The 26282-nt window shown below is 42.7% G+C and overlaps 1 protein-coding gene and 1 long non-coding RNA gene across 2 annotated transcripts in view; one reads left to right on the top strand and one right to left on the bottom strand.

Moving 5' to 3' along the window:
• Window positions 1–26282, top strand: part of WWC2 (WW and C2 domain containing 2) — a 129989-nt gene that overhangs the window by 62811 nt on the left and 40896 nt on the right. Inside the window, 4 exon segments of the mRNA XM_032468571.1 lie at window positions 5546–5749; window positions 6521–6597; window positions 19322–19401; window positions 23954–24083. Of these exon segments, the coding sequence (XP_032324462.1) occupies window positions 5546–5749; window positions 6521–6597; window positions 19322–19401; window positions 23954–24083 (491 nt within the window).
• On the bottom strand, window positions 881–24394 carry LOC116660045. Its single transcript, XR_004315399.1, has 3 exons — window positions 24261–24394; window positions 12838–12843; window positions 881–891 (listed from the first exon to the last, which is right to left on the bottom strand). It is a non-coding gene; the product is annotated as an uncharacterized LOC116660045 (long non-coding RNA).

Below are 26282 nucleotides of genomic sequence, written 5' to 3'. Positions count from 1 at the left end.
TGGGTGCCTGGTATGATGATCGACTCTTACCTGTGAGAAGGAAGGAGGAGCTTTGCTGTTCAGCTCACAGATGGAAAGCTTTCTGTTTGTTTTTAAAGAAATTAAACTGTATTGCAAGTATAAATTTGTTTCAGAAAGCACCATTCTGAATATTAAAAAACTTGGTTATCAAGATATAAATTTTTCAGTCTGCCATTTTGCTTTGGTGCAGTAATGGATCCCAGTGGCCTGATGGATTTACTGTGCTCTAAAGTGCCCCCGTTACCCACAATAAGCAGTTTTCCCACTGAAAAGGATCTAGTCCATTATCTCATTAATCTTAAAGACATTCCTGAGAAGTAGTTTAGGGAGCAAATGGTATCACCTTCTCTTAACAGCTGGTCCACACATATGTTGTGTCTTGACATTGTATAGTTTCAGCATTATTTTCTCTTTATTTTAATAAAAAATGAAATAACAAATGTTTGGCTGTTTAGTACTACTTCTGTGTAACACTATTAAATACTAGAAGTGAAAGTTTTGACCTTGAAATGAAAGTTTAGGCCTTCTGTGTTTTATGATACAATTCCCCTTGTCGTGGCTGTGTATGTGGAGTGGGGGTGTACCTGTCTAGGCGGGATGCGTATAACTAACTAGAAGGTAATTATGAAGTACAGTTTATAAGGTTTTGATGTTATCACTATAGCCATAAGTAAATCACTTTTTGGTAGGGTCAGAGTTGTACCTTAATTTTTTTTCCTGTCTTTTAGTAATTAAGGTCTGATTTACATATAAGAAAATGCAGATTTTTAAGTGTGTATTCAGTGAATTTTGACAGTTGTATACTCCTTTGTAGCAGCCACTTCAACCAAGATACAGAATATTCTCACCTTGCCTGCCATGAGCTCTTCCCTGCCCCTTGCCGGTCACCCCTCCCCCACTGCTGCAAACCCTTCCGATTTTCTGTCATCACAGCCTAGCTTTGCCTGTTCTAGAGCTTGAGACAAATGGAGTGTGTGTTCAGTGCTGTGGATGGAATCTCTCACTCACTGTATTTTTAAGGAATGTACTACTGATACACACAATATCACAGGTGAATACTCGTACTCATCTGACAGAGCCCATAGCCAGGGCATACATATAAAGAACTCCTGATAATCAACACTAAAAAAGGCAAACATCCCAATTTAAAAACAGGCAGCCAGCTTAAACAGACCTTCCCGGGCTGGGCTCTGCTCTCATCTCTCCCCGTGCTCTCCCTCCCGCCCCCTGGACCCCCTTTTTCTGGTGTTCAGGCTGGTGAGCTGGGGCTTCAGGCTCGCCGCACAATTGGGTGCTTCCCAGGCTGCGTGTGTCTTAGGACAAGTCAGGGAGGAAACCAGCCTGGGATGGGCTGCAGGTTCCATGCCTGGGGCTCGTCTGGCGTGACCGTGGGAGACTCCAGAAAGCTTTGTCCTGCAACACCCACCTTCCTTCCAGTCCTCTGGCAAGAAAGAGTCGGTTTTGTGTTGGAGTCTTTTGTTCGTCTGTACCTGTGTGTGCAGCTCCAGAGGACCTGGGAAGTATAACGCCAACAACAGAGGTGGGCGCTCACTGCCGTTCTGGGAGTTCTCATTTCCTTCCACAGTCCTTCTTGCTCTAATTTATTTTTTAGAGTCTTCCCTTATTGTATTATGTATGCCGTTTTGCTGTGATCAGTGGGAGAGGTGGGATGGTGTGCCCTTCGTGTTACCCTGAACCAAGCTCCTCCGTGTTAGCTCTGAAGCAACACGTGTGCTCAGGACTGATGAAGACTCCTCAGGCGTATGTGATATTTTATATGGAGTTGTTTCCTTTAGAAGAAAGGAAATAAACCTTCGGCCCTTCTATTTCATCTCTGTCTTATTTTATCCTTTATGTTTTCCTAAGACGATAAACTGTTAGGATAGTTTATAAAGAAAAAATTTAAATACTTAAAATATCTAAGTAAAACGCATTCTGCTAGTAAGTGAGGCTAACACTCACTAGTTAGCATCACTCATGTGTGGTGCTCTGCATATTTCACATAGCGGTCAAGTTCAGGGACCTCTCCTCAGGCACGGCCATCCTTTTCTCCCACCTGGACATGGAGCTGATGCAGATGGCTACGCCTTTCTCCTTCAGCCTGATATCTTCCTTCCTCCAGACTGCTCCTTCTTTCTCTGCTCATTTGCCTCGTATTCCTTTTGAGAGTCCCTTTCTCTTCTCGGTCCCCTCCTCCCCGGCCGGCTGGCCTTCGTCTACAGCAGTGCTGTCCTCAGCCTTTACTGTGCAGATGTCTCTTCTGTCTGTATTTCTGGCTCTGATTGTCCTGATAGTTGTCAAACCTTTCCAGTTATAGGGCAGTGCTACCTGTTTTGCCATCAAAGCTGCAAAACAAACAAGTACAGAATGGGATTCTTCAGTTTTCCCTTTGACGTTATTATTTTTAGAAACACTATAGTCTTCACGATTACTGAATTGAAAAATGTAGAATCATCTTGCCAATTCTTGTTGGTTTTTCCCCCTATAATATAATTTCAGATTGCTCCTTCAGCCTCATTTTTGCTGCCATTTGCCTAATTCAGACCCTCGTTACCTTGTACCTTTTTTTCTTTTCCCTATTTTAAAAAATATCTTATAGAAGTAATAGATGTGCATAGGAGAAAGTGGACAATATAGGTAAATAAAAAGAAGAAAGAAATTATATTCACACCACTCGAGATAGCTAAGTATTCTAAACCTTTTAGTGTGTATCCTTCCAGACTTTTTCATATTGATTCACACACACAGTTTTCAATATATTTTCAATTCACTTCAACCGGGATTATATTACACAAGGAGACTCTCGTATTCATTTCATTCATTCTTCCCGAGCACAGCAGAAAGAGTAGAAATATGCATGATAGACAGAAATAACATTCCTTTGAAGAGTTTCATGTTGTCTCCCCTGATAAGCTCTTGTACCTCACAGTGTGTTCTCTGTCTGTAAACTTCCACATCTACAGAACTGATGGGATGTGAACTCCCTTGAGGTCCAGGACATTTTAACAGTAGGTGACATGTTAGTTGTTTCCTATAGTAGACAACATGCAAATTATATTGCATTATAATACAGTGATCTCCCAAGACCATCGGGTCTTAATAAAAAAAATACCATGTTTGTATAATGAGTATTTTTGAGTATTTACATTTAATAAATATTCTTCACCAATCCATTTGGCAAATATAACTGATGGAGATGAGGCACAGTCCTGCTTTGTGAAGCCTTCTTCTAAGGCGCCTCTGGGAACCTCTTTTGTAGTTCATATCTGAGTGGTGCGGTATTTCAGAAATGTCGCTGCTTCCTGCTGAGTCTCATGTAACGTACGGTGTTTAAGGGTTTCTCTGATCTGTCCAAAACAAATGCGATAGTTCATTATTATCATTATTATTATCATTGTACTTTATTCATTTAAGTGTCAGTCAGTGTTAATTTCACTGTTTTGTGTCAGTTTAGCCGTTGACAAGTATTTTATTGAAAGAACGCCAGTTCACCAGTATGTGGGGAAATACGATTAGGTGAAACCTATAAAGGTATTGAGAGAGCTGGGAGCACATATCTTACTATAACTATTATAACATAAACATTTCAAGTTTATTTCATATACATTTTCAATTTGCATCATCTCTTTATTTGATTAGTTTACTAGTTCTACATCTCGCTATGACAAATTACCCCAAAATTAAGGGGCTTAAAATACATTTGTTATCTCATCGTTTCTGTGGGCCATGAATCCCAGCGAAGCTGAGCTGGACCCTCTGTCTCCAGGTCTCTCCCAAGCTGTCCTCAAGGTGTTGGCCAGGCTGCCTCACCTCCAGGAGTGACTGGAGAAGGGTCTGCTTCCAGGCTCACGCACGTGGTTGTTGGCAGGATTCAATTCCTTGTCAGCTTCTGGCCGGTCTCCCCCCTCCTTCCTTGCTTTGTCCATAGGATGGTGTATAGCATGGCAGTTTGCTTCATCAGAGCAAAAATGCCAAGAAGATCCAGGCAGAGAGAGCAGGACAGTGGTCACAACCTCTTGTAACCTAGTCTCAAGTGACATCCCGCCTCCTCATCTGGGTGGTGTTCACTGGAAGGTTCAGCCCATGTTCTAGGGGCAGGAATAGGAGGAGCTGAGGAGGGTAGTGGGTCATCCACAGTTATGAACGCTCTTTTAAGACCATAAATTTCTGTTTGTTGGAAGATGAATTCCATACCTGGAGTTATATATATATATATATGAAATGAATGTGCGTATTACGTTTGGATAGCCAACCCATCTGTCTTGATTGTACCTGGGATTTAACTTCTCCAGGTGACTGAGTGACAACACAGGTCAGTGCCATCGAAAGAAGCTGTCCTCCTTACAGTTCCCAAGAGAAGGGGCCACATCACAGCAGGCAGGACCACATAGGGAAGCACCGGGTTGGTCATGAGGCAGAAGGAGGGAAGGAGAACATAATGGGTGAGAGCCTTTCCTGTGGTTTCCTTGGGGAGGAGTGGGTGAGGCCGGGGAGGCAGGTTTGAGCAAGTTTAGGATGAGATAGTTTGAACAGTTTCATAATTTCCTGGAGGAGGCAGTGTATGAGCTGTTGCACAGCACAGGCTCTCAGCCGCAGCCGCTCTTGGGAATCACTGGAGGAGCTTGTAAACCTACCATTGCCTGGGTTCCACCTGCAGAAATTCTGATTGACCCGGGGCTCACTTTAGAGCTCTCTGCGTGATGCTCGTGTGCGGAAGTGCAGAACCGAGAGCTGTGCCTGGTGGTGTGCTCCTCAACCCAGAGCCAGGGTTTGTTCTCTTTGTTTGTTTTAAAATTTTTGATCCACTATGGACTGACTGATATTTTTATAAAATACAATCAGAATGAATTAGAAAAGATAAAAAAAAAAGGGAAATACAAAATGCATGCCCTAGTGTTATTATTAGAGTCACCAGATATATAATAACTGTGTGAAATTACTGTAAACATTTCAAAATGTTTACCCTTGATTTCTGCACTTGCTGTCTGGGACTTGACTTCTATCCTTATTGTCACGGACATGAGGCAGAGTTCACGGCTGGTGCTGGTCTGCAGACCAGACTGAGTAGCGCTGATGTCGAGGCTAGCATGGCAGGAGTCCTGCTGTAAGTGAACAGAAGCACTTGCCACGGGAAGTAGATTGAGTTCGGATCCTACCAGCCTTGAATGCCGGCATAAATAGCTTGGCTTTTACTCTGAACGTACTGGGGAGCCAGAGAGTTCTTGAAAGGAACGGCCTGATCGCAGCTATGGAATCTCTCTCTGGCAACACTGTGTAGGATGGATTCCCAGAGAGAGTACATTATTGACAAGGACCTGAAAGGGGTGGGAATGGGGTGGGACTGGGGGAAATAAAACCAGTACTGTATCAAGTTTCTGGAGAAGTCACTTGGCAATACTAATAAACTAGTAAACTACTTAGAGCACATAAGAATTAAAGATGGCTACTTTTTCTAAAGCTTAAATCCAGTTCCAAAAAGCCATAATTAAAATCTGAAAAACAACCCACCCTGATGTATTTTCAGAAACCACACAGATTGAAGACCCCAGAAAACAATGGCGGGGGGAACAGGAGAAGATGCTCAAGGACTATCTCTCGGTGGCTCAGGACGCCCTCCGGACGCAGAAGGAGCTGTACCACGTGAAGGAGCAGAGACTGGCTCTGGCGCTGGATGAATACGTCCGGTTGAACGATGCCTACAAGGAAAAGTCGAGCTCTCGCACCAGCTGTAAGTACAGCGTGGCTGTTCAGACGTTAGAAATGGGCACCAAGTCGTAGGTAATAGAGGCCACTGGGGTTTCTGTGGGATTCCAGTTTGAGTCCTGTTTCTTCCTCGGCAGGAGTCCCTGAAGGCCACGCGAGGGTGAGGGCACAGGTCAGGTTTCTCAGTAAAACCCCTCAACCCCATTCCAGATAAAAGTCTCCTCATTTGGAGAGTAATTTTTACCTTTTCAGATCAGGGCGAATAATTTGGCCCTTTTGGCTACTCTTGTACGATATTTTTAGTGAGACGAAACTAAAACTGGAGCTGTTAGCTAGAATGAAGTTTCTTTTGCCCACCTGAGTTCATCCACCTCCCTCTCATTGCAAAAACGGATAATCTGGAGCTGGCCTTGCTTAAAGAAGCAGCTATGATGGCCTCAGAAGTTCTACTGAAATGACAAGCTTCTGGGTAATGCAAAGCTCTGATAAATGGTGTCTGCAATGAGCTCCCCTAAGATTGTATCCATAGATATAAAATCCCGAAAACAATGTGGCACTGGGGTCTTTATAACATTCCTTTTTCTTGAGTTTAAAAAAAAAAAGATTATAAAGGTTTGAAGATGACTTTTTATATTTAGGTGTCTGATGAATGACAATAAAGGAGTAATAAAAATAAGTAAGTATCCACAGAAGCATGTAAATCTTGTTGTTTTTAGAGTTTGTACATTCCAAGTTGACAACTAGCTGTGCAGCTTGTACAAGTTACCTTTTTTTTTTTCTTTTCTCCCTTTGGAAGTATTCTCAGGATCTTCGTCCAGTACTAAATATGACCCTGATATTTTAAAAGCTGAGATCTCCACTACACGATTAAGGGTAAGTTTTTTTGTTTGTTTGTTTTTTTATACTGTGGTTTTACGTTGCATGTGTGCACAGAATCCAGGAGGGACCTTTGTGGTCATCCACCATCTCCATTCCGTGTGGGGCCCCCTCCGTCCTTAAAGCTCTAAATTACTTTCTGCCCATGGCTTTTTGCCTACATCCCACAGACTTTGAATTTTGTGTCTGTCATCAGTCAGTTCAAAATATTTTCTAATTTCTTTATGATCTCTCATATGAATGTATTGCTTAATTTTTAAACAGTTTGGGATTTTCTTGTCCTCGATGGGTGGTCTTCCTGCTTCTGCTAGAACATGTGAGTGACTGAGACTGTCCTTGTTATGAGACAAGAGTGTGTTCCGTCACTGGGCAGTCTTATTATTTGCAGTTAGTATATTGCATCAGAATTTGAGTCTCGGAAACTTACTGTTCTTTATTGTACTGAAGTATGTCCCCAGAGTTGAGCCTAGTTCCTGGTTCATCAGACAACCCAATATTCAGGACGCCCCCAGTTCACGTCACCAAGTCACTCCCTTTTCTAGGTCACTGTCCTAGTGCCTCACACTTCCTCCTAGGCAGTTTGCTGAGCTTTACCCTAATTCTTTTTGACCACACTGCTGTTAAGGTCAGAGCATGTTTATGATTTTTGGAGGCTTAAGGACTGTTCACCGAGGAAATAAACTCATGCAGCCAATATACAGGGCATGAAAGAGATTATTACCGTGACCCCAGAAGCCCCCATGGTGTCCCTCATCAGCAGTGTTATCCTTCCCCCTAAAGGTGACACTAGGTCACCTTTATCAGCCGTGCTAGAAGTTAATTTTCTGCCTGCTTTGAACTCTGTGAAACTGGAATGCTACCACATAAATTATTGATGGCTTCTTTTGTCAGCATTTCGAGATTCATTCACTTCTATTGCTGTAAAGCATTCCACTTCTGTGTACATACCATGAATTCTTATTTCTTCTTCTGTTGATGTACGTTAGAGTTTATTCCTATTTCTGATCACTAAAAATTAAGCCTTAACGTTTGTGCCTATGACACATTTTGGGTGCACATATGTACACTTTTTTGTTGGTTATGCAACTAGGAGTAGCTAATCAGAAAATATACACAGCTTCACTCTAGCAGATACTGACAGATACGTGGTTTTAGGCTTTCTTAGTCTCGAATATCTGCCCTTAAAACCCTAAATTACTTTCTGCTCATGGCTTTTGCCAACATCCCACCGATTTTGAATTTTGTATCTGTCATCAGTCAGTTCAAAATATTCTCCAGTTTCTTTATGATCTCTCATATCAATGTATTGCTTAATTTTTAAACAGTTCGGGATTTTCTTATCTTTTATTATTGATTTCAGCTTAATTCCATTTGTATTTTTTCAATTCTAAATCTGTTTATTTTTTGTTTCTAGTTACTTGCCCAAATTCCGCACATCGATACAATAATTTTTTGAACAGAAACAAAATTTTAAAATTCCATATCTTGATTAATCTGATATTTAGATTTCCTATATGTTGGATTCTTCAATCTGGTCTGAGTTTTTTCTCTTGATTTTTGGTCAATATTTGACCTCTTATAGGTGCTTGCTTTTAATTAAGAGCCATATACTAAGTATGGAAAAGTATGAAGATAATCGGAGGTTTGGGATGATCTCGTCATCCTTCAGAGAGGATTTAGTTCTGCTTCCTAGAGGCAGTGAGTCTCGGGGCAGATCACTGTCATGCAGTCAGGGTTTGAGCCGTCTGAGATCTGGGCTTCCTTCGTTCCGTCAGGCTGGGTCTGTTTCCGGTCCGCCCTGCTCTGGGGAAGGCACTTCAGAATCCTGGCTGAGCTCCGCGGATGCTTCCTGGGGCCCCTCCCTCCTGACTGGGCTGCACCTGAGGTCTCCCCCCAGGCCTCTCTGCGCGCCAGGCCCTCAGTCACTGCCTTCTCCCGGCTTTTCGGCCTCCCTGTTGCACACGCAGATGCCTCAAAAGGGAGAGCGTCGCCAAGTGTGGGTCTTGACTGTAGGCCTCCCTTGTCTTCTGGATGTTCAGCACCAGTTCCTGCTGCCTTGCTAGTTCTCCAGTGTCATCCAATGGATTTTTCTTTTCCTCAAACTTTTCTATTTGTTCTCAGAAAAAAGTGTGACAAAAGTTCGTCTGTACTTTCTGGAAGCAAACGTCTCTTCAGTCTGGACTTCTGGGCTTACTGTGTGATGTCGTTGACACAAGAGTCATTTTCTGCCATAAACACTCCTCCAGGGTATCATGGGCCCTTAACTCTGTCGGTCCACCTTTATTTCTCTGTACGTTTCTCAAGAATCTCATGGGCTGGTTTATACATTTCTGGGATCTGCCAGGCAGATACCGTGTCTTTAAAAAAACAACAACAACAGAAAATGAAGATATTTTGTCAAAAGTTACCCTTGTTAAGCTTCAGTGCTCCATTGAGCTGTGTACTTCTCAGGACGTTATTACTTATTATTGCCCTTTGAAATTTTAACCATTTTTCACAATTCTTTTCTTGTAAGACACATTATAAACGAAATACCTCAACAAGCTATCACAATCTGGCCATTAAAACCCCCTTTTAGAAAAGATGCAAACTAAGGGAGGAATTTAAAAACAACAGCAGATAGGATATCTCATACAAATAACCATCAGAAGGAAGGGAAGCCCATCTCAGTTAGGAGATCCCAGAAGATCCCAAGTGGTCACATTCCCCAGACCTGTCTCCTAATGCAGCAGATAAAGCTAATTTTGTACCAGGTTTAATGTGCTCTTAATATCAGAAGCCTGTATTTCATATGGACGTCATCACTGTGAGACCGTGAAGATGAGCCAGGAAGGGGTGCCCTCCTCAAGAAGAGGGTAGAAGACATTCATAAGCAACTACAATGGAAGATGAGAGCATCTCTTCGGTTAGTGGATGGGTGCTCGTTTAACAGTCCCTGTCCAGGCAGGTGCCTTTCGATAGAAGCGCTTCCTTAGCAAATCGGCCCTCATGGTCCATGTTCCGTTGTGATGTTCTGAGCTGTGTCCTGGTTTCAGCGTGGCGGGGCAGATGGTCTCTCTCTCTCTGCCATTTGTGCGTGTTTTGGCCGGGCAGCTCGTGGAGCATGCCCCAGCCGTTCAGAAGTGGGTGGGTGACTTGAGCAGAGTTTCGTGGACTTTGGTAACTTAGCTTTCCTTGGCGTTCCTTCCCCATAGAAATCCCTGCGTATACTAGTCCCTTTCACAAAGTAATGTCTCAGAAATTGTAACTCGTGAATTAGCTGCTCTTCATTGCTTCGGTGTCTCGGGACCTGTCTGCATTTTCAGTCACAGGAATAATTTCTCAGACAAAGCCAGGCTCTGGTTTCATACTTCATTATTTTAACATAATAATTATTAGCAGGTGTGCTTCATTTGTTTTATGGAGTTAGAGCAAGTGGGTCAGGTATTTGAGAACCAGGTATTTAGAAACATCTGTCTAAAGCATCTGTTTTATATTATTTTATGTTATGGTCATAGGTACTTGGTGATCACTGGGCTTCAGTTTCCTCCTCGGGCTAACGGGATGCCAGTCCTTCCTGGCATCTTATTTCTAGTTGGTGAAATGGTGAAATGAATAAATTAATGCTCTTTTAATGATATACTCATAACTTTGCAGTTGGTGTTTAATTTCTTGAGAAACTGTATTTTTTAGGAAGAGGAACATTTAGATTTTCATGCTGGAATTTATTATTTCATTTGTTCATTACAGAACTAAGCATAGGGAAGAGGATTATCTCACACAAACTAATCCTTCAATTTACCTTATACCCCAAATTACAGAAAGGTGAGATTTGGTGGAAATTTGATGCAGAAAATTTTTAGTGAATTCTGATTAAGTTTTTACTGTTGTTTATCAAACAAATAAAATGTTAGAAGCGTAAAAGAAAATACTTAGAAATACAGTTGCATTTGAGAAATTTATTGAGCCCCAAAGCATCTGCTCTGATCCAACTTTTAATTTTATCAAAAAAGAAAAGAAATGCTCTTTTGGTTAAATTATTTGCTCTCCAGAGCAAACACATGGCTGGTTAGTTGGCACTGCTGTTGATAACAATGTTTTGTTCTCAAATACATTCACTCACACATTGTTAATATGAATTCACCTTGAATTATTCTTTGCAATGGTAATGGACTTAGAAAAGCCATCCACATTCTCACCTATTTGTAATCTTGGGCAGAGAGTTTTAAAAGAATGGCAGTTGAATGTAAGGGTTAGTTTGCAACTGTAAATAGAGTTAACTTATGTGCACAGCAAATTGACACATTAACCAATGATGTAACTAACATACAAAAGTCACAGCAGCATGCTTCCAGTGAAAAGAAACACGCCTTCTGAGACCGCAGACTGCTGCAAATGAGGATGGTCTCTTGACTGGACATGAGGGATGTCTTTATACTGAGCTTACATCCTGAGTTCTTTCGCCATAATTTCCTGATCTCAGGGTTTTGAAGCAGGTAGAGCGATACAGATTTGCAACAGCAAACTGTGCATTAGATATGGTTATTCTTTTAAGATGTCCAGAAATGAATTTATGTTGTAAGTAGTGTTGGGCCTGAAAATAGTGCAACAGTCTTAGCGAGGTTTGAATGAAGTGAATAGTATGACTTGACTCACCTTCACTAAAGAAAGGAAGCAAGACTGAAAGAGAAAATGAGAGACACTGCCTAATGCAGGAGCTGCTCTTATCTCTAGTAAGACTTGCTAATAGCTGGAAATGATTAAAATTCACGGCACAGCAGTGTTTTTTCAAAAAGCATACTCAGACCTTGAATAATTGGAAATTATAAGGTTTAATCACATTTACTGATTTCATAATGTTTTGTTTCTCTCTTTCTTTCTCTCTAATGACTTTGGCCTCCTTTGGTCTCCTTTTCTAGCTTTCAAGGGCACCATGCTGCAGGCTAAATAATTATACTTCAAAAGAAATCCTTCTTTGACACCGTGTTGTTGGGGAGGAGGTATTTAGTTTCTCTTCACCTCGATAACCTGCCGTATCAGTCTCTCTGGCCATGACTTCCAGACTTCTCCATCTTAATTCCCTAACACCCTTATACTCATCATGCTCATGGCACTTTACAAAATTAAATGCAATTAGCTTCTCCTCTGAGAGAATATACAGTCTACGCAGACAGGAACAGGGAAGTCATGATTCCTAAATGATCAATTTTAAATGATTCTATAAAGACGGCAAAGCTCATTCTCTCATTTTTTGAAGGACCATGCGATTAAGCTCTGTGGAACTGTGTGAGATAGGTATTATAATGAATACATTCAGACCAACACTTCCGTATATTTTGACACTTTTCCTTGACATAAACCCAATAAATACTTTGACTTAACACGTTCATGTTAAGTTTTCAGAGACTCAGCCTCCTGAAGCGAATATGAATCTGAAAGATACTATGAAATGACCAAGGGTGTAAGGGGAAAGAACTAAATAGAACGTCTATAAATTAATCATATAATGGCTAAAATTCAAAGCTGCCAGAGGGAAAAGGAAAACAAACAAAAAAAAAAAGATTATTTGCAAAGGTCCAACAGTTAGAGAGAGATACCTGAAATTCCATACTGACGATGGAAGGAGCGTGACAGTGTACCACCTTCGGTGCTCAGAGAGAAGATGCCACCAGCCAGAATTTTATACACAAGCAGAACATCTTTCACGCATATGGATGAGACAGACACGTTTCAGACAAAATCGAAAAGGAACTTAATGGCACCAAAAGTTCTTCACCACTGGAAATACTAAAGAAAGCAGGAAAGGAGAGAAGAGAATAGAACAGGCAAGCCAAATGGTTGACAGGTGTTTACAACTATGAATACACAAAACCCCACGAAACTGTACAATTTTAACCAAGTGAATTGTGCCGTGTGGGAATTATTTCTCAATAAAGCCGTTAAATTAGAAAAAAATAAATAAATAAACTGGAAATTTATACACAAAATAAACAAATCACCTTATTAATATCACCAGTGATGTCATGTTGAAAGCATGTACCCAGATGTCATTTGATGAGAAGGACACACCACCTGTGTCGTGTTCTTCCTCCCAGTCTGTAACCTCAGTCTAATCACAACAAAGCATCAGGCAAACCCGGGTACGTTCTACAAAACATCTCACCTGCAAAAGCAAATAGGTCATTAAAGACACGAAAAGACTGAGGAAGTGTCACAGATCAAAGGAGACGAAGGAGACGTGACAGGTGAAGACAACACGATATCCTGGGCTGGATCCTGGAATAGAAGAAGGACGAAAAACTGCAAAATCCAAATAACATCTGTAGTTTAGTTAATAGTGTTAATAGCGTTGGAAAAAGAGAAAAACTTATAGCCTTACATGTATATACTAGAAAATAAGAAAGTCTTAAAATTAATGAGTAATGACTTCAATCTAAGAACAACAGAATAAATCTGAAGACAGTTGGAAAAGGGACATAAAATTAAGGGAAGATGGTACTGAAGTAAAAACATGGTTATAACAGAGGAGACCAGCAAAAGCACAATTTAGTTCTTTGGAAGAAGAATAAAATTGACAGATGTCTGTCAGGATTGAGTCAAAAGTAAAAGAGAAAGGAAACAAAAATATACGAGGAATGAAAAGAGATGAAACTCTAGATGCTTAAGAAGTAAGAGAACATTTTGAGCAAATTTATACTATTGCGTTTTAATTTGAGGATGAAATGAATAAATTCTTATTAAAATATCATTGATCGAAAATGACTCAAGGTGAAAGAAAAAAATCTGACTAGCCCTGTCACTATTCCAGAGACACCCTGAAGATGAGGCTAATATGACCTTGACACCAAATTCTGACCAGATAATATGCGGGTGGGGGGGGGGGAGGGAGTCAGCCATATTCATAAGCTTAGATACAAAAACCTTATCGCAGGAACATTTAAAAGTAGTTTGTTGGGACCAAGTGGGGCTTATCCTACACCAGTACAGTGTAGGATTTGAAAATTATTTACTATGCTAGCAGAGTGAACAGAAAGCATTCATCATTCCTGTTGATACAGAGAAAGCATTTGATAAATTCGCCTTCTAGTTGTTTTTTAATCAATCCAACTAGAAATAATGGCTCTGTGACAGGGCATGAGGAATGAAGGAGAGCTGGTTATAGTTTTGAATAGAGTATTTGGGGTAAAGTCTCACTGAGAAGGTACATTTGAGCAAAGGCTAGACGGAGGTGGTGAAGTTAGGTGAGGAAGAGCTGGCGTAAAGGTCCAGCCGTCAGAGAAGGTCTGGGATCGTCAAGGAGCAGTGAGAAGTCAAATGTGGCCACAGCAGGAGAAGAGGAAGTGAGGACAGTGCAAGGAGGTGGGAGAGGTAGCCTTGGCCGTGAGCAGGTAGGCCTTGGAGACCGCATGGACCCTGGATGTTAACCTGAAATTGGAAGCCATTTGACCAAGTTTTTACCATTTATAATTTTTTGTTTTTTGCTTTTTTGCTAGTTGGATTGATATATAATAATACTGTGCTTTTCAACTTTGTCTTTGTTAAGAGGTGATTTGTTAATTTTTTTGTGACGTTCTACCTTTTCTATTTCGATCTGCCAGTTTATTTTTTTTCAATTTAACAGCTTTATTGAGAAATAATACCCACACTGCACAATTCACTTGTTTAAAATTGTACAATTCAGTGGGTTTTAGTATATTTGCAGTTGTATGCCCATCATCACAATCCAATTTTAGGACATTTTTGTTTCCCCAGAGGACCCCCGAACACCGTTAGCGGTCCCTGTCCGTTCCCCCTCTCCCGTCTCCTGCCGAGCCCCAGGCAGCCACTGTTTTTATTTCTGTCTCTCTGTATTTGCCTGTTCTGTTACACATTTTGTAAAAATGGAATCATACAGCACGTGGTCACACAAGGCCCATCCATGTTGTACCCTATGTCAGTACTTCACTCCTCTTTATTGCTGAGTAGTATCCATTGTAGAGGCACCGCATTTCATTTATTCATTCACCAGTTGATGGACTTGGGGTTTGTTTCCACTTTTGAGTGATGATAAACAGAACCTCTACAAACACCCCTGCACAGATGTTTCTGTGGATATAAGTTTACGTGTCTCTTGGGCATATGCCTAGGAGCGGAATTGCTGGGCTATAGGACAACTTACTGGTTTATTTTAATTACCTGGTGGAGATCTGGCATTGACCTTCCATACTTTTACCTATTGTTTGTATCTCACGGTAGTATATTTCAAAAGAAATGTTTCATGTACTTTTTCTTAGTAGCTTTTGTTTTGTTACTTCCTTTTTATTTTTGTTAAACAGAAGTTGGGGTTTTTAAAAATATATGTTCAATCAGCTCGTTTCTGATGGCAGAATTCATTTATTAGTCATCACAAATGGTCCTGACAGCATCCGGGATTCTCTTTTCCTCTGTTCTTTAGTAAAGTCAAACATGTTTTGATGATGAATCCTCTGACTATCTGGAGCTGATACCTCGTTTTCTTTAAAGGTGACTTGGGAGATGAGCAGGTGGTGAGGATGTGTAGTGAGGTGGAAGCAGTAGTGAAGAGAACGATTTCCAGAAGGAGCAAGGTGACAGTTGCCCTTTGTTGGCTTGCTTAAGGGGCTCCCAGCAAGAAAATGGAGAAAACGGTGAGAAGGGAAGGTGGTCATTAGTAAAATGTCATTGTGCTCATTATAACTCTGATGTTGCAAGGGACACTTTGAGGGCAAACTGCTGAAACCTGCCTGTCCTGTGATCTTTCCAAGATCCACACATTCAGGAATTTACTTTTCCTTCATTGTCATCTTTTTCTTCCTTCTTTTAAAAGGAAACTTATTACACACTAAGATTGTAAGAGATAGTGAGAGACTCTATGATTTCCGGTCGTACTTATCACATTTAATCACAGTATCTTTCTAGCTTTCAGAAATAACTTTAAAATCAATTCTAAAATGTCAGTTGCTCTGGTGGAGTCAGTACAGAAAGCAGGCAATGTGGCGAAGTCACGGGGCTCTTGCCTCCCATTGGTACTCTGGGTTGTGAGATCTGATTCCATAGAAATAGGTCTGTAAAATTAGACGGTTGGCTACAGCTGCAGAAAGTTCAGTATGTACGAGAGAGAGGAAGTAGGCGTTAGAGCTTGTGGGGCCATTCCTGTCGCTGGTTTGGGTGGGATATAGGAATATTGAAGTTTCCAAGGTAGAGTAAGGGCCACAGATTTTATTTAGGTCTTCTTGCAGCAGTTCTAGTTTGTCTTTGACCTTACGTATATTATCATGCCGTTAATAACTAAAACTTTGATAATTGTGGTTTAAAAAAATTCTCGTGGGCTCTAGGCTACTTAGTAACAGTGTGACCTTCAGCAGATTACTTCCTCATTCTCTTTAACTCGGAGATTCCTTACCTGTAAAATAAGAATTAAAAGTGTATTTATCTAATAGAGTAGTTGTGAGGATTGAAAGTAGGTGCTTGTTATATTTAGCACAGTCCCCGGAATGCATGCAGTGCTTGTGGATTTTAGCTACCCCCACTGCTTCCTGGTGGAGTTCCACATTGTGCTAAATTTGCAAGTCAGCATCAGCGTAATCCTCAGCCGTGATCTAAGGACATCAGTATTCACATTCTGTGTCCTGCATCTGCAAGCGGGTTGGCGAACGCGAGCAGAAACAGTGATCCTCTGACAGCTAAGCATGTCAAATGGTCCACCGAGAAGAAAGGGTTTCGAACGGTTAAGACCATACACTAAAAACCAAAAAACAATGGAAATGATGTTGGGTTGGAAATAATATCTGTTTTCATCTCTCACTGTCATGGAATCAAATTTTTTCATAGTTAACAAAATAAAATGCAAAATTGGTATTCGGGAGCTGAGTACCATTCCCATAACCCACTAAGAAGATGCTCTGAAGTAAAGCAGTAGCTCTGAAGTAAGTAATGTGGGAGAAAAGAAAACACAGGGGTTAGCTTCCTCTGCTGTTGTCGCCCAGCATACAGCAACACCTCACATCGCTTAAACAGGGGAGAGTCTGAAATGTCAAAAGTTAATTTAAATTTTAAATGATAATTTTTGAAAGAAATTAAATTGGTGTCATCGCCGTCCAAGTGATTTTAAGTCGAATGCTGCTTTATGTCGGTGAGATGCACTAGTTGTTTTAATTCAGTTGTTCCAAAAGGTCTCAGCATCACCATTGTTTTTATCAACTGTGTTTTCAAAGGTAAAGCCAGTTTTCAGCCAGCTATTGATGGTTGGGTTTCTGTTGTTGTTGTTTTTAAATAAAAATGTTAGTCTTTTTTGGTAAAAAGCTTTTGAGAGTGCTGTTAGAAGCAGAATTACACGCGACACGAGCGCCTGATGCCTGATGGTCTTGACGTGGTAACAGCCCAGTACTAAAAGTGACGCGTCCTTGCTGGACGGGAGCTTGTTGCCCTCCCTGAACGTCACAGCTCCTTCAGAGTCAGTTCCGCCGTCTCCTCCTCCTTCCCTGAGGTCGTCCTCTCCTCCTTTGGGTTCTAGTAGCATCGTTCGTGCCTCTCTTACTTGTCATGGATTGGGCCTTCCAACACAGTGATTTGTATTTCCTTTTCCCTCCTAAAATATAAGTGCCTTGGGCACAAGCCATTAAACCTTCAGATAAACTCAGCTGACAGATTATTGAACATCTACTGTATCCAGAATGTCATGCCTGAAGGTGTCACTCAGCCCCTGTAGCTTGTCATTTCAGCCCTTGTAGTCTCCTCTTGACTTTTTTCCTCATCTGATCCACGATGCTCTTTTTCCCTCTGACCTTTCTTGCCTCTGCTTCACAGCGTGCTCTGTCTCTTCCTCTTGTCACCGGCTTCTGAGTGATGCCGATGCCCGAGGTGTTCCCGCGCTCTCTTCCCGTCTCCACGCACATCCTCCCTGGCTGATCTCATTTATTCTCGTGCATTTAAAATAGCATCGTTATGTCAGTGACTCTGTATTTTCTGTCTGTAGTCTAGGTGCCTCAAGTCTACGTGCTCCCGTTGCCTTTGAAGTGTCGTGGGTATCATCAGAAAAACAAATGTCTTACAGAAAACCCTTGATCTTTTTCCTGCCAAGCCTGGTCCCCCCGCTCCAGGAAAGCACCTTCATGCACCCAGGATTTTGGAAGTGATCTTTGACGCGTCTTCTCCCTCACCCTCCACACTGAGTCCATCACCAAGTCCTGTTGATTCTTCCTCTAAAAAATATTTTTCCTATAGCACCGCCCGCATGCCAGCCCACAGTGCAGGCAGAATGGCCCCTCTTGGCCCCTCTGGTCCGGTCACCACAGAGTCACCACAGTGATCTTATAGTATATATAGTAGCTCATGCTCCTCAGCCCCTCCTGGATTCTCATTGTCCTCAGGATGAGATTTAGAAACCCTCCACGTGGCTTCAGGCTCCTTTTCCATCCCCACCTCACTCCCCACGGCACCACTGTAATCCGGCAATGATAGCATTCCTTGAATCCCAGAGATCTGCTGAGTTTCCCCTCCCGCAGTTCCCAGTTTGTCCCCAAGCTCTGCTTTGTGGGGGCCGTCTTGTCAGTGAAGCCGACTAACCCCATCAGCCTCGGCATCGTTTCCTCAGACAGGCTGTACCCCACCCCTCAGTCCAGACTGGGTCCCGTCCCCCTCTTACATCTGGAAGTACCCGTGCTTCTCTCTAAATCACCTGCGGGAACTGGTGGGATTTATCTCACTGGGCGACTGTTTGCTCAATTTCAGGCTCCCTTGTTCTGGGAGACCCGTAAGGGCAAAGGTCGGGTCTGTTTTGTTCCCACTTCAGTCCCGGGACCTGACACGCTGTGGAGAGTCAATCAATATTTGTGGAATGAGTAGAATAAATAGGAAATAAAATTTCAAAACACACCGTAGTGCTACACAACAGAATGTGCAGAAACTTACATGGAGATAAGTTTCTGACACCCATGAGCAGACCTTGAGTTTGTGACTAAACCAGCCTTGTGCCATTTTTCTGAGCTGCCAATTTTGAGTATTGTTATTACCAAAGAAAACAGGAAAAAAAATAAATTTTCTCAGTGTGACTGACAAATATTTGCGGATCAGCTGCTGTTTGCCTGGTCCCGTTGTGGAGGCCTGGGACACAGCTGGTGCGATGCTGCTGGCTTTCCCTTGGGGGGCAGACAGGAAACAAGCTCGCAGTTTCAGCTCTGGAAAAATACTATGAACTAAACAAAACAGCGTAGTGGACTGGGCGGGGTGGCCGGAGAAGTCCTGCTGGAAGGGTCACGTGGAGCTGAGGTGACAAGGAGTCAACTGTTGAAGATCTGAGGGAAGAGCCTTTTAGCGGGGGAATGGCACACGCAGAAGCCCCTAGGCTGGTACAGCCTGGCACGTTGTGGGAACGGAGGGGTGGCCAGTGGTCCAGCAGCAGGAAAGGAGGGGTGAGGACAGAGCCAGAGACACTCTGAAAGTCTGCCTGCCTCTCCCCGCACTGGCTGTTTACTATTTATCACAGAGAGGAGACAGTGGTGATGTCCAGCTCATAGGAATGTTGCTACCTAAGATGATGAGGCTAAATATGAGTAACAATGCACATCACTGATCGTTTAAGCAAAATTAACCTACCTTCCATCCAGTCTGTGTCCGGGAGAAACTAGACGAGTGAATGCTAAACTAGTGGCTGTGTTTGTGTGTTTAATAGTTTACTAATGGATTACCTTTTAAGACTCTGTTGCTAATTATTTACAAACATATTTACATTGATTTCTCACAAAAGGTTAAAAAGCTGAAGCGAGAGCTCTCACAGATGAAGCAAGAATTGCTCTATAAAGAACAAGGCTTTGCAACCTTGAAACAGTGAGTATAAAAATACCAAAATGGACTATGAAATAGTCCAAAGCCCCCGAACCCATACCAAGGAGATAGAAGGACAGATGATGTGATTTCTCAAAGAATGATAAAGCCCAAAGCGTAAAGCTTGCACCAAAAAACAAAACAACAGTCAACCGGCGAACAAAAAACTTGGGAAAAATCTATACACTTTGAAAAGGTCTGAAGTTTCTCTTAATCATTGGACATCAAAGGAAACAGATAAAAAACTAAACTTTGTCTCCCAGCCGCGCCGGCTGGTCCTCGGGTGGAGGTGGAGGTGGGGGTGGAGGGCTCCAGGAGCAGCTCCCGGGAGCTGGGCTGGGTGCCCTGTGCTGCCCTGAGCCCTGGCCAGAGGCCTGTCTGCCTGGAGGGTGACCTGGTGGTGGCAGCTCAGGGAGCAAGGCAGCGTGGCCCCTGGGGAGCTGAGCGAGCGCTCGGTCTCCCGTGTTCCTTCTGCCCTTGCCACTCTGTGCCGAGGCCCCGGGGATCCCCACTCCAGGCTGGGCTGTGTCAGATGGAAGAGCAGGTGACAGAGGGTTGCGGGACCTGGAAATCCCTGCCCCCTTCCAGCCCCTGAAGCCACTGTTCTTCCTGCTGATGAGGCCCAGCCTGACCGGAGGCCGACAGGCACACGAGACTTTCCAGCTCCCACGGTCCCCACCACAGGGTCTCCGACCAGGGGAAGCAGTGATGGTTTACGCGGCCACCCAGCCACAGCAGGGCTTGAGGGCACCCTCCCCTTGAAAGGCACTCGGCCTTTTCCTTCCCCGCTCCATGCTGCGGGGCTCGGTCGGTGTTGCCAGCAGCGGAGCGGTGTCCACAGGGTTTCCCGGCCGGTTTCACGTTCTTCCCCCTGTGTCCCCAGCAGCGATCCAGGGTGGCACAGCACCACCCCGGTCAAGATCCTGAGTGTCCGCTGGCCGGGCACACACGAACAGTTTGTTCTGGCTATTTGGTTGATGAGTTCTATTTCGGGACCCCCAGTCACATGGCTTTGGTTTCAGACGTTGGGTTTTCTGGCTCAGTCTGTTTTTGACACTCACCTCATGCAGTCGTGACCGTGACATTCTTTCAGAGGCTTCCATCCTAGTGTTCTCAAACCTGACTGCACATGGGAAGAATCTGAGCAGTTCTTTAAAAATGCCAGTGTCTGGTCTCCACCCCAGGAAATACGTTCCGAGAGCCCTGGGTGGTTGTCAGGTGCACCTCAGCTGGTTGCAGAGCTCCCCTAAAAACTGAGCAGACCTACAGCCCCCTCAGTGTGTTACGCAGTAAGCGGTATAAGGAGGGCTTCGTGGTGGGAGCCGCGAGAGGAGCGCCACAAAGCATTTAGCCCTACGTTAAGTATTTTTAAGGCACATGAAATTATAACTCATGTCACTACCCAGGATTAAAGGTTAGCCAAACTTGCTGTTTTTGTTATCCTGATGTAACAATGCTGTATTGTTTGAAAGCAGTTTGCTTGCAAGCAATTTTTATAGGAATCTAAGGCATGTTTAAGAATCTGTCAATAACATTCCACAAGAAAACAATAGACATTTGTTGTAGAAATTCAGGCTTGATTCTCTTGCAGTGATTCTAATCTGCTGAACCAAGAGCAGAAAGATATGGTATCTAACACCAGAGGCCTCTCTTGTTGACCTCAACTACAGACAAAATAAAGCTGTTTTCAGTCAAATGGGAACCACCGTCCTACTAGAAGGTTGGATAATAACTGATTGAACCCAAAGACCGTACTTTTCAAGAAACCACATTCCTGATACTGTAAAGGGGACTTTTCCTTGGGGTTATGACAGAGAGTGTATTTCAAGAAAAGATTTAAACCGAATCCCACTGCAGGCTTTTGCAACTTTTCCCTAATTCACGATAAAATGAAATAATTTTGTGGAATCTGGAATTACGTAATTTAAATCCCAGCTTTCACCTTGCTTGGTGTGATAGTTTTTGCTGGTTGAATGAATGTAGGTTTATCTCTACATTATTCACTTCAGTCTGTGGTCCCAAATTTGACTTTGAGCTAAGCGATAGTGTAGTTTATGTGTAGGCAGATACCCAGGAAGAGACGCAGATTTCCACTTTGCCTCCTCCAGGGTTCACTCAAAACTGGAAAATGGAAAGATATGAAACATGCAGCGAGCCAGGGGTATATGCAGAGTCTGTGAAAGTTTGGCTTGGGCCAGATTACACATTTCCCAGGGAAGGCATGCAAATGGTTAGATCAAGGGGGGAAATTAATTATAGGGTACACACAAACCCAAAAAAAGTTTTTTAGGGAAGAAACTAAAATGGTATTTCTCAATTAAGAGCAAAAAGCACAGTGCATACTTTGTTTTAAAAATCTACAACTTTATATTTTATGGTCAGTTAGGGTCAAAAAGAGAGAGAAAGGGAGAGATGAAAAGTGGAGGACAAAAAGGTAAAACATAGAGGTAAAGGGAAAAAGCAACATTTAAAGTCACGTAGAGAGGTTCAAAGGAGGCAGAAAAAAGGGAAGGAAAGAAAGACGAAAAGGGGTTCCGTGGCGAATGCTGAGTGGCGGAGGGATGTTTAATGTTGGGCTGAGCAGTGGCCGTCTGAGACGTTCTCGTCTATTTTTAAAGCTCTCTGAAATTTAAATCAGCAGTCCTGAGGTCGTCCTGCCTTCATTTTTAAATGTTATATTTCTGAAAGCGACTCATCTGCTTTTATTTTCTAATGTCAAAGTTGATTTCTGAATTAAAGATTTGTTTTGCTATTAAATTCTGAAGGTTTTATACAAAAGAAGAAATTACTTGGGCTACAGAAACTTCCTTTGGCCCAATTTGAGATACCTATACTCCTAGCTATTTCATGACATCTCAGATTTTTTTTTCTTATTAAAATAAGCCTTTTGCCTCAACTAAATTGGTAGATACAATGCTTAAGGGAGCCAACAATTGTCACTGATAAGGCCCTCGCCAAATAAATGTAATTAACCAATATTAAAAACGCTTCTGGAGTTGTATCAAATATTCCAAGTGGGGTAGGCATAAGAGCCCCAAGCCTGAGGCTTCCATTTTGAGGACCACTGTACTATTCAGCTAAGTGTTTATGGAATTCAGGGGCAGAATTTTTCATAAACTTTCTGGTCTCTGTTTCTCCGTTTGGACAAAACACAGCGAGGCCATGCCTAGAGTCCTTTCCCATCACAAACACTGTGTGTGTGTTTCATCCAGTGACGTCACTCACCGGCTGTGCTTTGTTACAGAGTGACCTTATGATGAAGTTTATTTTATTTTCTTAGGTTCTTTAAGACTTTCATTACTTGTCCAGCACCATAAAATATTTTCCCAAATAGTCCTTGGGGAAACAAATTATCTACAAACTGCGTGGTTTGAGTAAACTTTCGAAGAGTGGGTAAGATGGTATTGTATTAGTTTTTTTCCAGGCTGTACCCTTCACATTGAAAGAAATACGAATTGTTAAATGTCTGAGACCAAATTAGCTTAGGGCCAATTGTCTGTGATTGAGCAGGTGCCACTCCCGTGGGGAGTCTGTGACTAAGACAAGGGTATGTCTGAGAACATGTGTCGCAGTATTGTTGGCTATTGGGGCCGAGACGTGGCCCCAAGTTCCTGAAGTAAAGCCCAAGTCGTCCATAGTGAGTCCCAGGCAGCACGGTGGTGGGGAGAACCAGAAGAGTGATGGTGAAGAAGCTGTGCAATCTTTTTTTTTTTTAATCTTTTTTTTTTTTTTAAAGAGTTATTTTGCTAATTTGGTTGGGCCCTTGGAGCACAGAGACTTAGGTTACATGAAGCCCTCTGATGGGTGATCACGTGGGTGACCACGTGAACTGTAAGGACGTTTGCTGGGCAGATCCACAGAGGTGGCACATTAGCTCATAGGGAGCTCTTTATTTAATATTCGTGGACAGATGAACACGTCTGCCCTTCTGCCTGGTTCCTAGATTTGAACTCATTCAGCAAGCCAGGCAATTTTATCTTGTCTCATTCTTAAAAAGAAGTAAGAAACTGACCAAACGATCCAATGTAAGAGGGTACTCACCAGTATAAATAAGAATCACTACCCTTAATTAGCAGTCGCCAAGCTGTAGGCACCGTACTAGGTTTTGCACCGACGTTCATGCATGAATGTAAAATTAGGCGGCAGTGATGCGTCCTGAGGTTCCTGTGCGTGTGCAGTTCGCTGGCATTTCCGTCCTTCTGCTGAACCGTTTCCCCGTGTCCTGAACGCCTGTCAGGGTGGAGAGCAGGAGCAGCGTGTGAGGAGGGCTGAGTTCCGCCAGCAGTGGGCTCACCCACACTGGCTGAAGACACAAAGCCAGAGCCTCAGCGACCACTTTGGACTGGGTGCGAGGTGGAGGACGCGGAAGGAAGGTCTTAGCGCAAAGGGACCAGAAGGGGAGGGAGGAGAAGCCACCAGCCCGAAAGGACGAAAATGGTGTGTGAGCATTAAGTAGCAAAATAATCGGCCAGCGAAGACCCCAAACCCACTTCCCGCTGCCTGTTTACCTTGTACTCTGTCATTCTTTGATTTTTTTTCCCCCTTCTTTTAACAGAATTGATAAAAAAATGTCTGGAGGCCAGAGTGGCTATGAACTTAGTGAAGCCAAAGCCATTCTAACTGAACTGAAATCTATCAGAAAGGCTATTAGCTCCGGAGAAAAAGAAAAACAGGATCTGATGCAGGTGAGTGATAGAACATTTTGTTAAGTCAAACTACTACTTTCTGGGGCCCCAGAAACTCTCCTTGAGGCAAAAGTTCTCCATCGAGTCTGGATGGCCCTTTATCTCTCTCTCACACACACACTCCCTCCCTCTCTCTCTCTCTCTCTCCCTCCCTCCCCCCCCTCTCTCCATTCACACGGAAATTCGTTCCTGCAGGAGACTGTTAGAGGCACTGAGGCAGCTGGCTGCCTTGGAGGAAAACAAACTTGTTCCCAGGTGTTGATGTGCTTATTTGAAGGCAGGCTTTAGATGACCTTTGAGACAGGGGGTGGAGGATCCTGGAGCCCGTATAAGGAGATTAGCTTCTTGGTGCACCTTGCAACTCACGGAAAACTTCCTGTGGAACCCTGATAAGCAGGGTTATCTAAACCAGTGATCCTCTGCCCAGGATACTACAGGGTATGTCACCTGTCATCAGTAAGTAGATAATACGCCTTGAGGAGGGAGGACCTTTGAAAAGCTTTTCCCCAGCCCAGGAGAGTCCACAGTGCTAGCTCGGGGTGGGATGGGGGATGCTGACCCAGCCGGGGGAGATCTGTGTAGTCCAGGAGACCAGGAGAGATGCTGATGGCAGGAGATGCCCTAGTTACACCTGTGCAGTCCTCACCTTATGGGTCTTAGCTCCAGTGACCCAGCCTCAGGTGTAGAAAAAAACAAGCATTCAGTGATCAGTGTTCTGCGTTCGAATGTCTACTTTTAGCAGATACAGTCAGGTTTTTTTAAAGAGGGAGCTCTTCCTCCTCTTCTCTCCCCCCCATCCCATAATTAGCACGAGCACTGAGAATTCTTGGTAATAGTTCAGATATTTGGAGTTCCTTACCTAGCTAAGCGAGGATTTAGTCTATGTCTTTTGAAAACTGTTAAGAGCCCACAGCGATGTTTGCGTTCTTAGTAGAACCCTTGCATTTAAAGACCACATCTGGCTACTTTATGCCTGTTTTCAAAATGCTAGTTAAATGTAGGTAAATATTCTTCAGCCCATCAAATTTTGCACTTGGGGAATCTTGAAGTAATTTGCAAGAAGAGATTGACCACAAAAGACAACAATAATAGCAGCAACCACTCGACACTGACTTTGTGTCGGGCGGTCTCCCGCCCGCCTCGCGTGGAGAGGCTTCGTTTAATTCTCACAGCAGCCCTAGAGATAGGCAGTGCTATCCTCCTCGACTTGCAGGCAAGGAGACTGCAATCCGGAGAAGTAAATACTGAAAGTCACAGACCTGGTAAGTTGTAGGAGTGCAGGACTGGGGTTTAAGCCCTGGCAGCCTTGCTCCAGAATATGTGGTTCTAACGTACATGTAACACATGCAGAACTTTACTTGAATATGTTTTGTTTGGTTCTGCAGTGATCCTTCTGATTAGGTCAGTAATTCCTGAAATGCCCAGAATAGGTCCTTTGAAAAAAGTTAATGGAGCTTGACCACATTTACACTAGAACCTTATAATTTAGCAATTTTAGATCATCTCTGATTCTTCCTGAGAACTTTGGATGTATACACAGGCCAGATCATTAAAAGATTAGATTTCTTTTTAATTACTAAAATATATAAAATAACTGGTAGATGCAGAAATCAACAGGAGAGCTGAAAGGGACATTAGGTATCTTCTGTGACTTTTAAACCCCTTTGACCATGACTCACAGTAAGAAAAATACTTTACATCAAAACCCAATTAACACAAACACCTTTACCTGTAGATACACACACACACACACACACAACAAATTTCACAGAAATATGCCTGCTTTTAATACTAGTAATATAGTTTGATTTTATTTTCTAGTCTCTTCTGTTTCATTTAAAAACATACTAGTCATGTATTAAATTAATTGAGTGCACCATCATCACAGGTAGGTTTGAAAAATACACATCTTTTTACTATTCACCTGAAAAAGTACAAAAGCCTTTTCTAAAGTCCCTAAAAGTTTTCTCTGTTCTTTTCTGTAATATATTATTTGATGTGACCATTTAAATTTTATCCCTCTTGTGTGTACATTTTATATAAATGTACCTTTGAAAGAAAATAGAGAAGGTTAGATAAAAAACAAATATCAGATCTCTGATATTTCTAATTTCTTATCATGAGAACTTTAAATGTCAGGCTTAAATCCTGCACTCTTCTTAAAGTTGATAATAGCTTCTTACATTTTTATTAGTATTT

Source organism: Camelus ferus, chromosome 26, assembly GCF_009834535.1.
Source record: "Camelus ferus isolate YT-003-E chromosome 26, BCGSAC_Cfer_1.0, whole genome shotgun sequence".
Classification (NCBI taxonomy): domain Eukaryota; kingdom Metazoa; phylum Chordata; class Mammalia; order Artiodactyla; family Camelidae; genus Camelus; species Camelus ferus.
The sequence above is the reverse complement of the archived record's forward strand: the minus strand, read 5'-3'. Positions and strand labels throughout refer to the sequence as shown.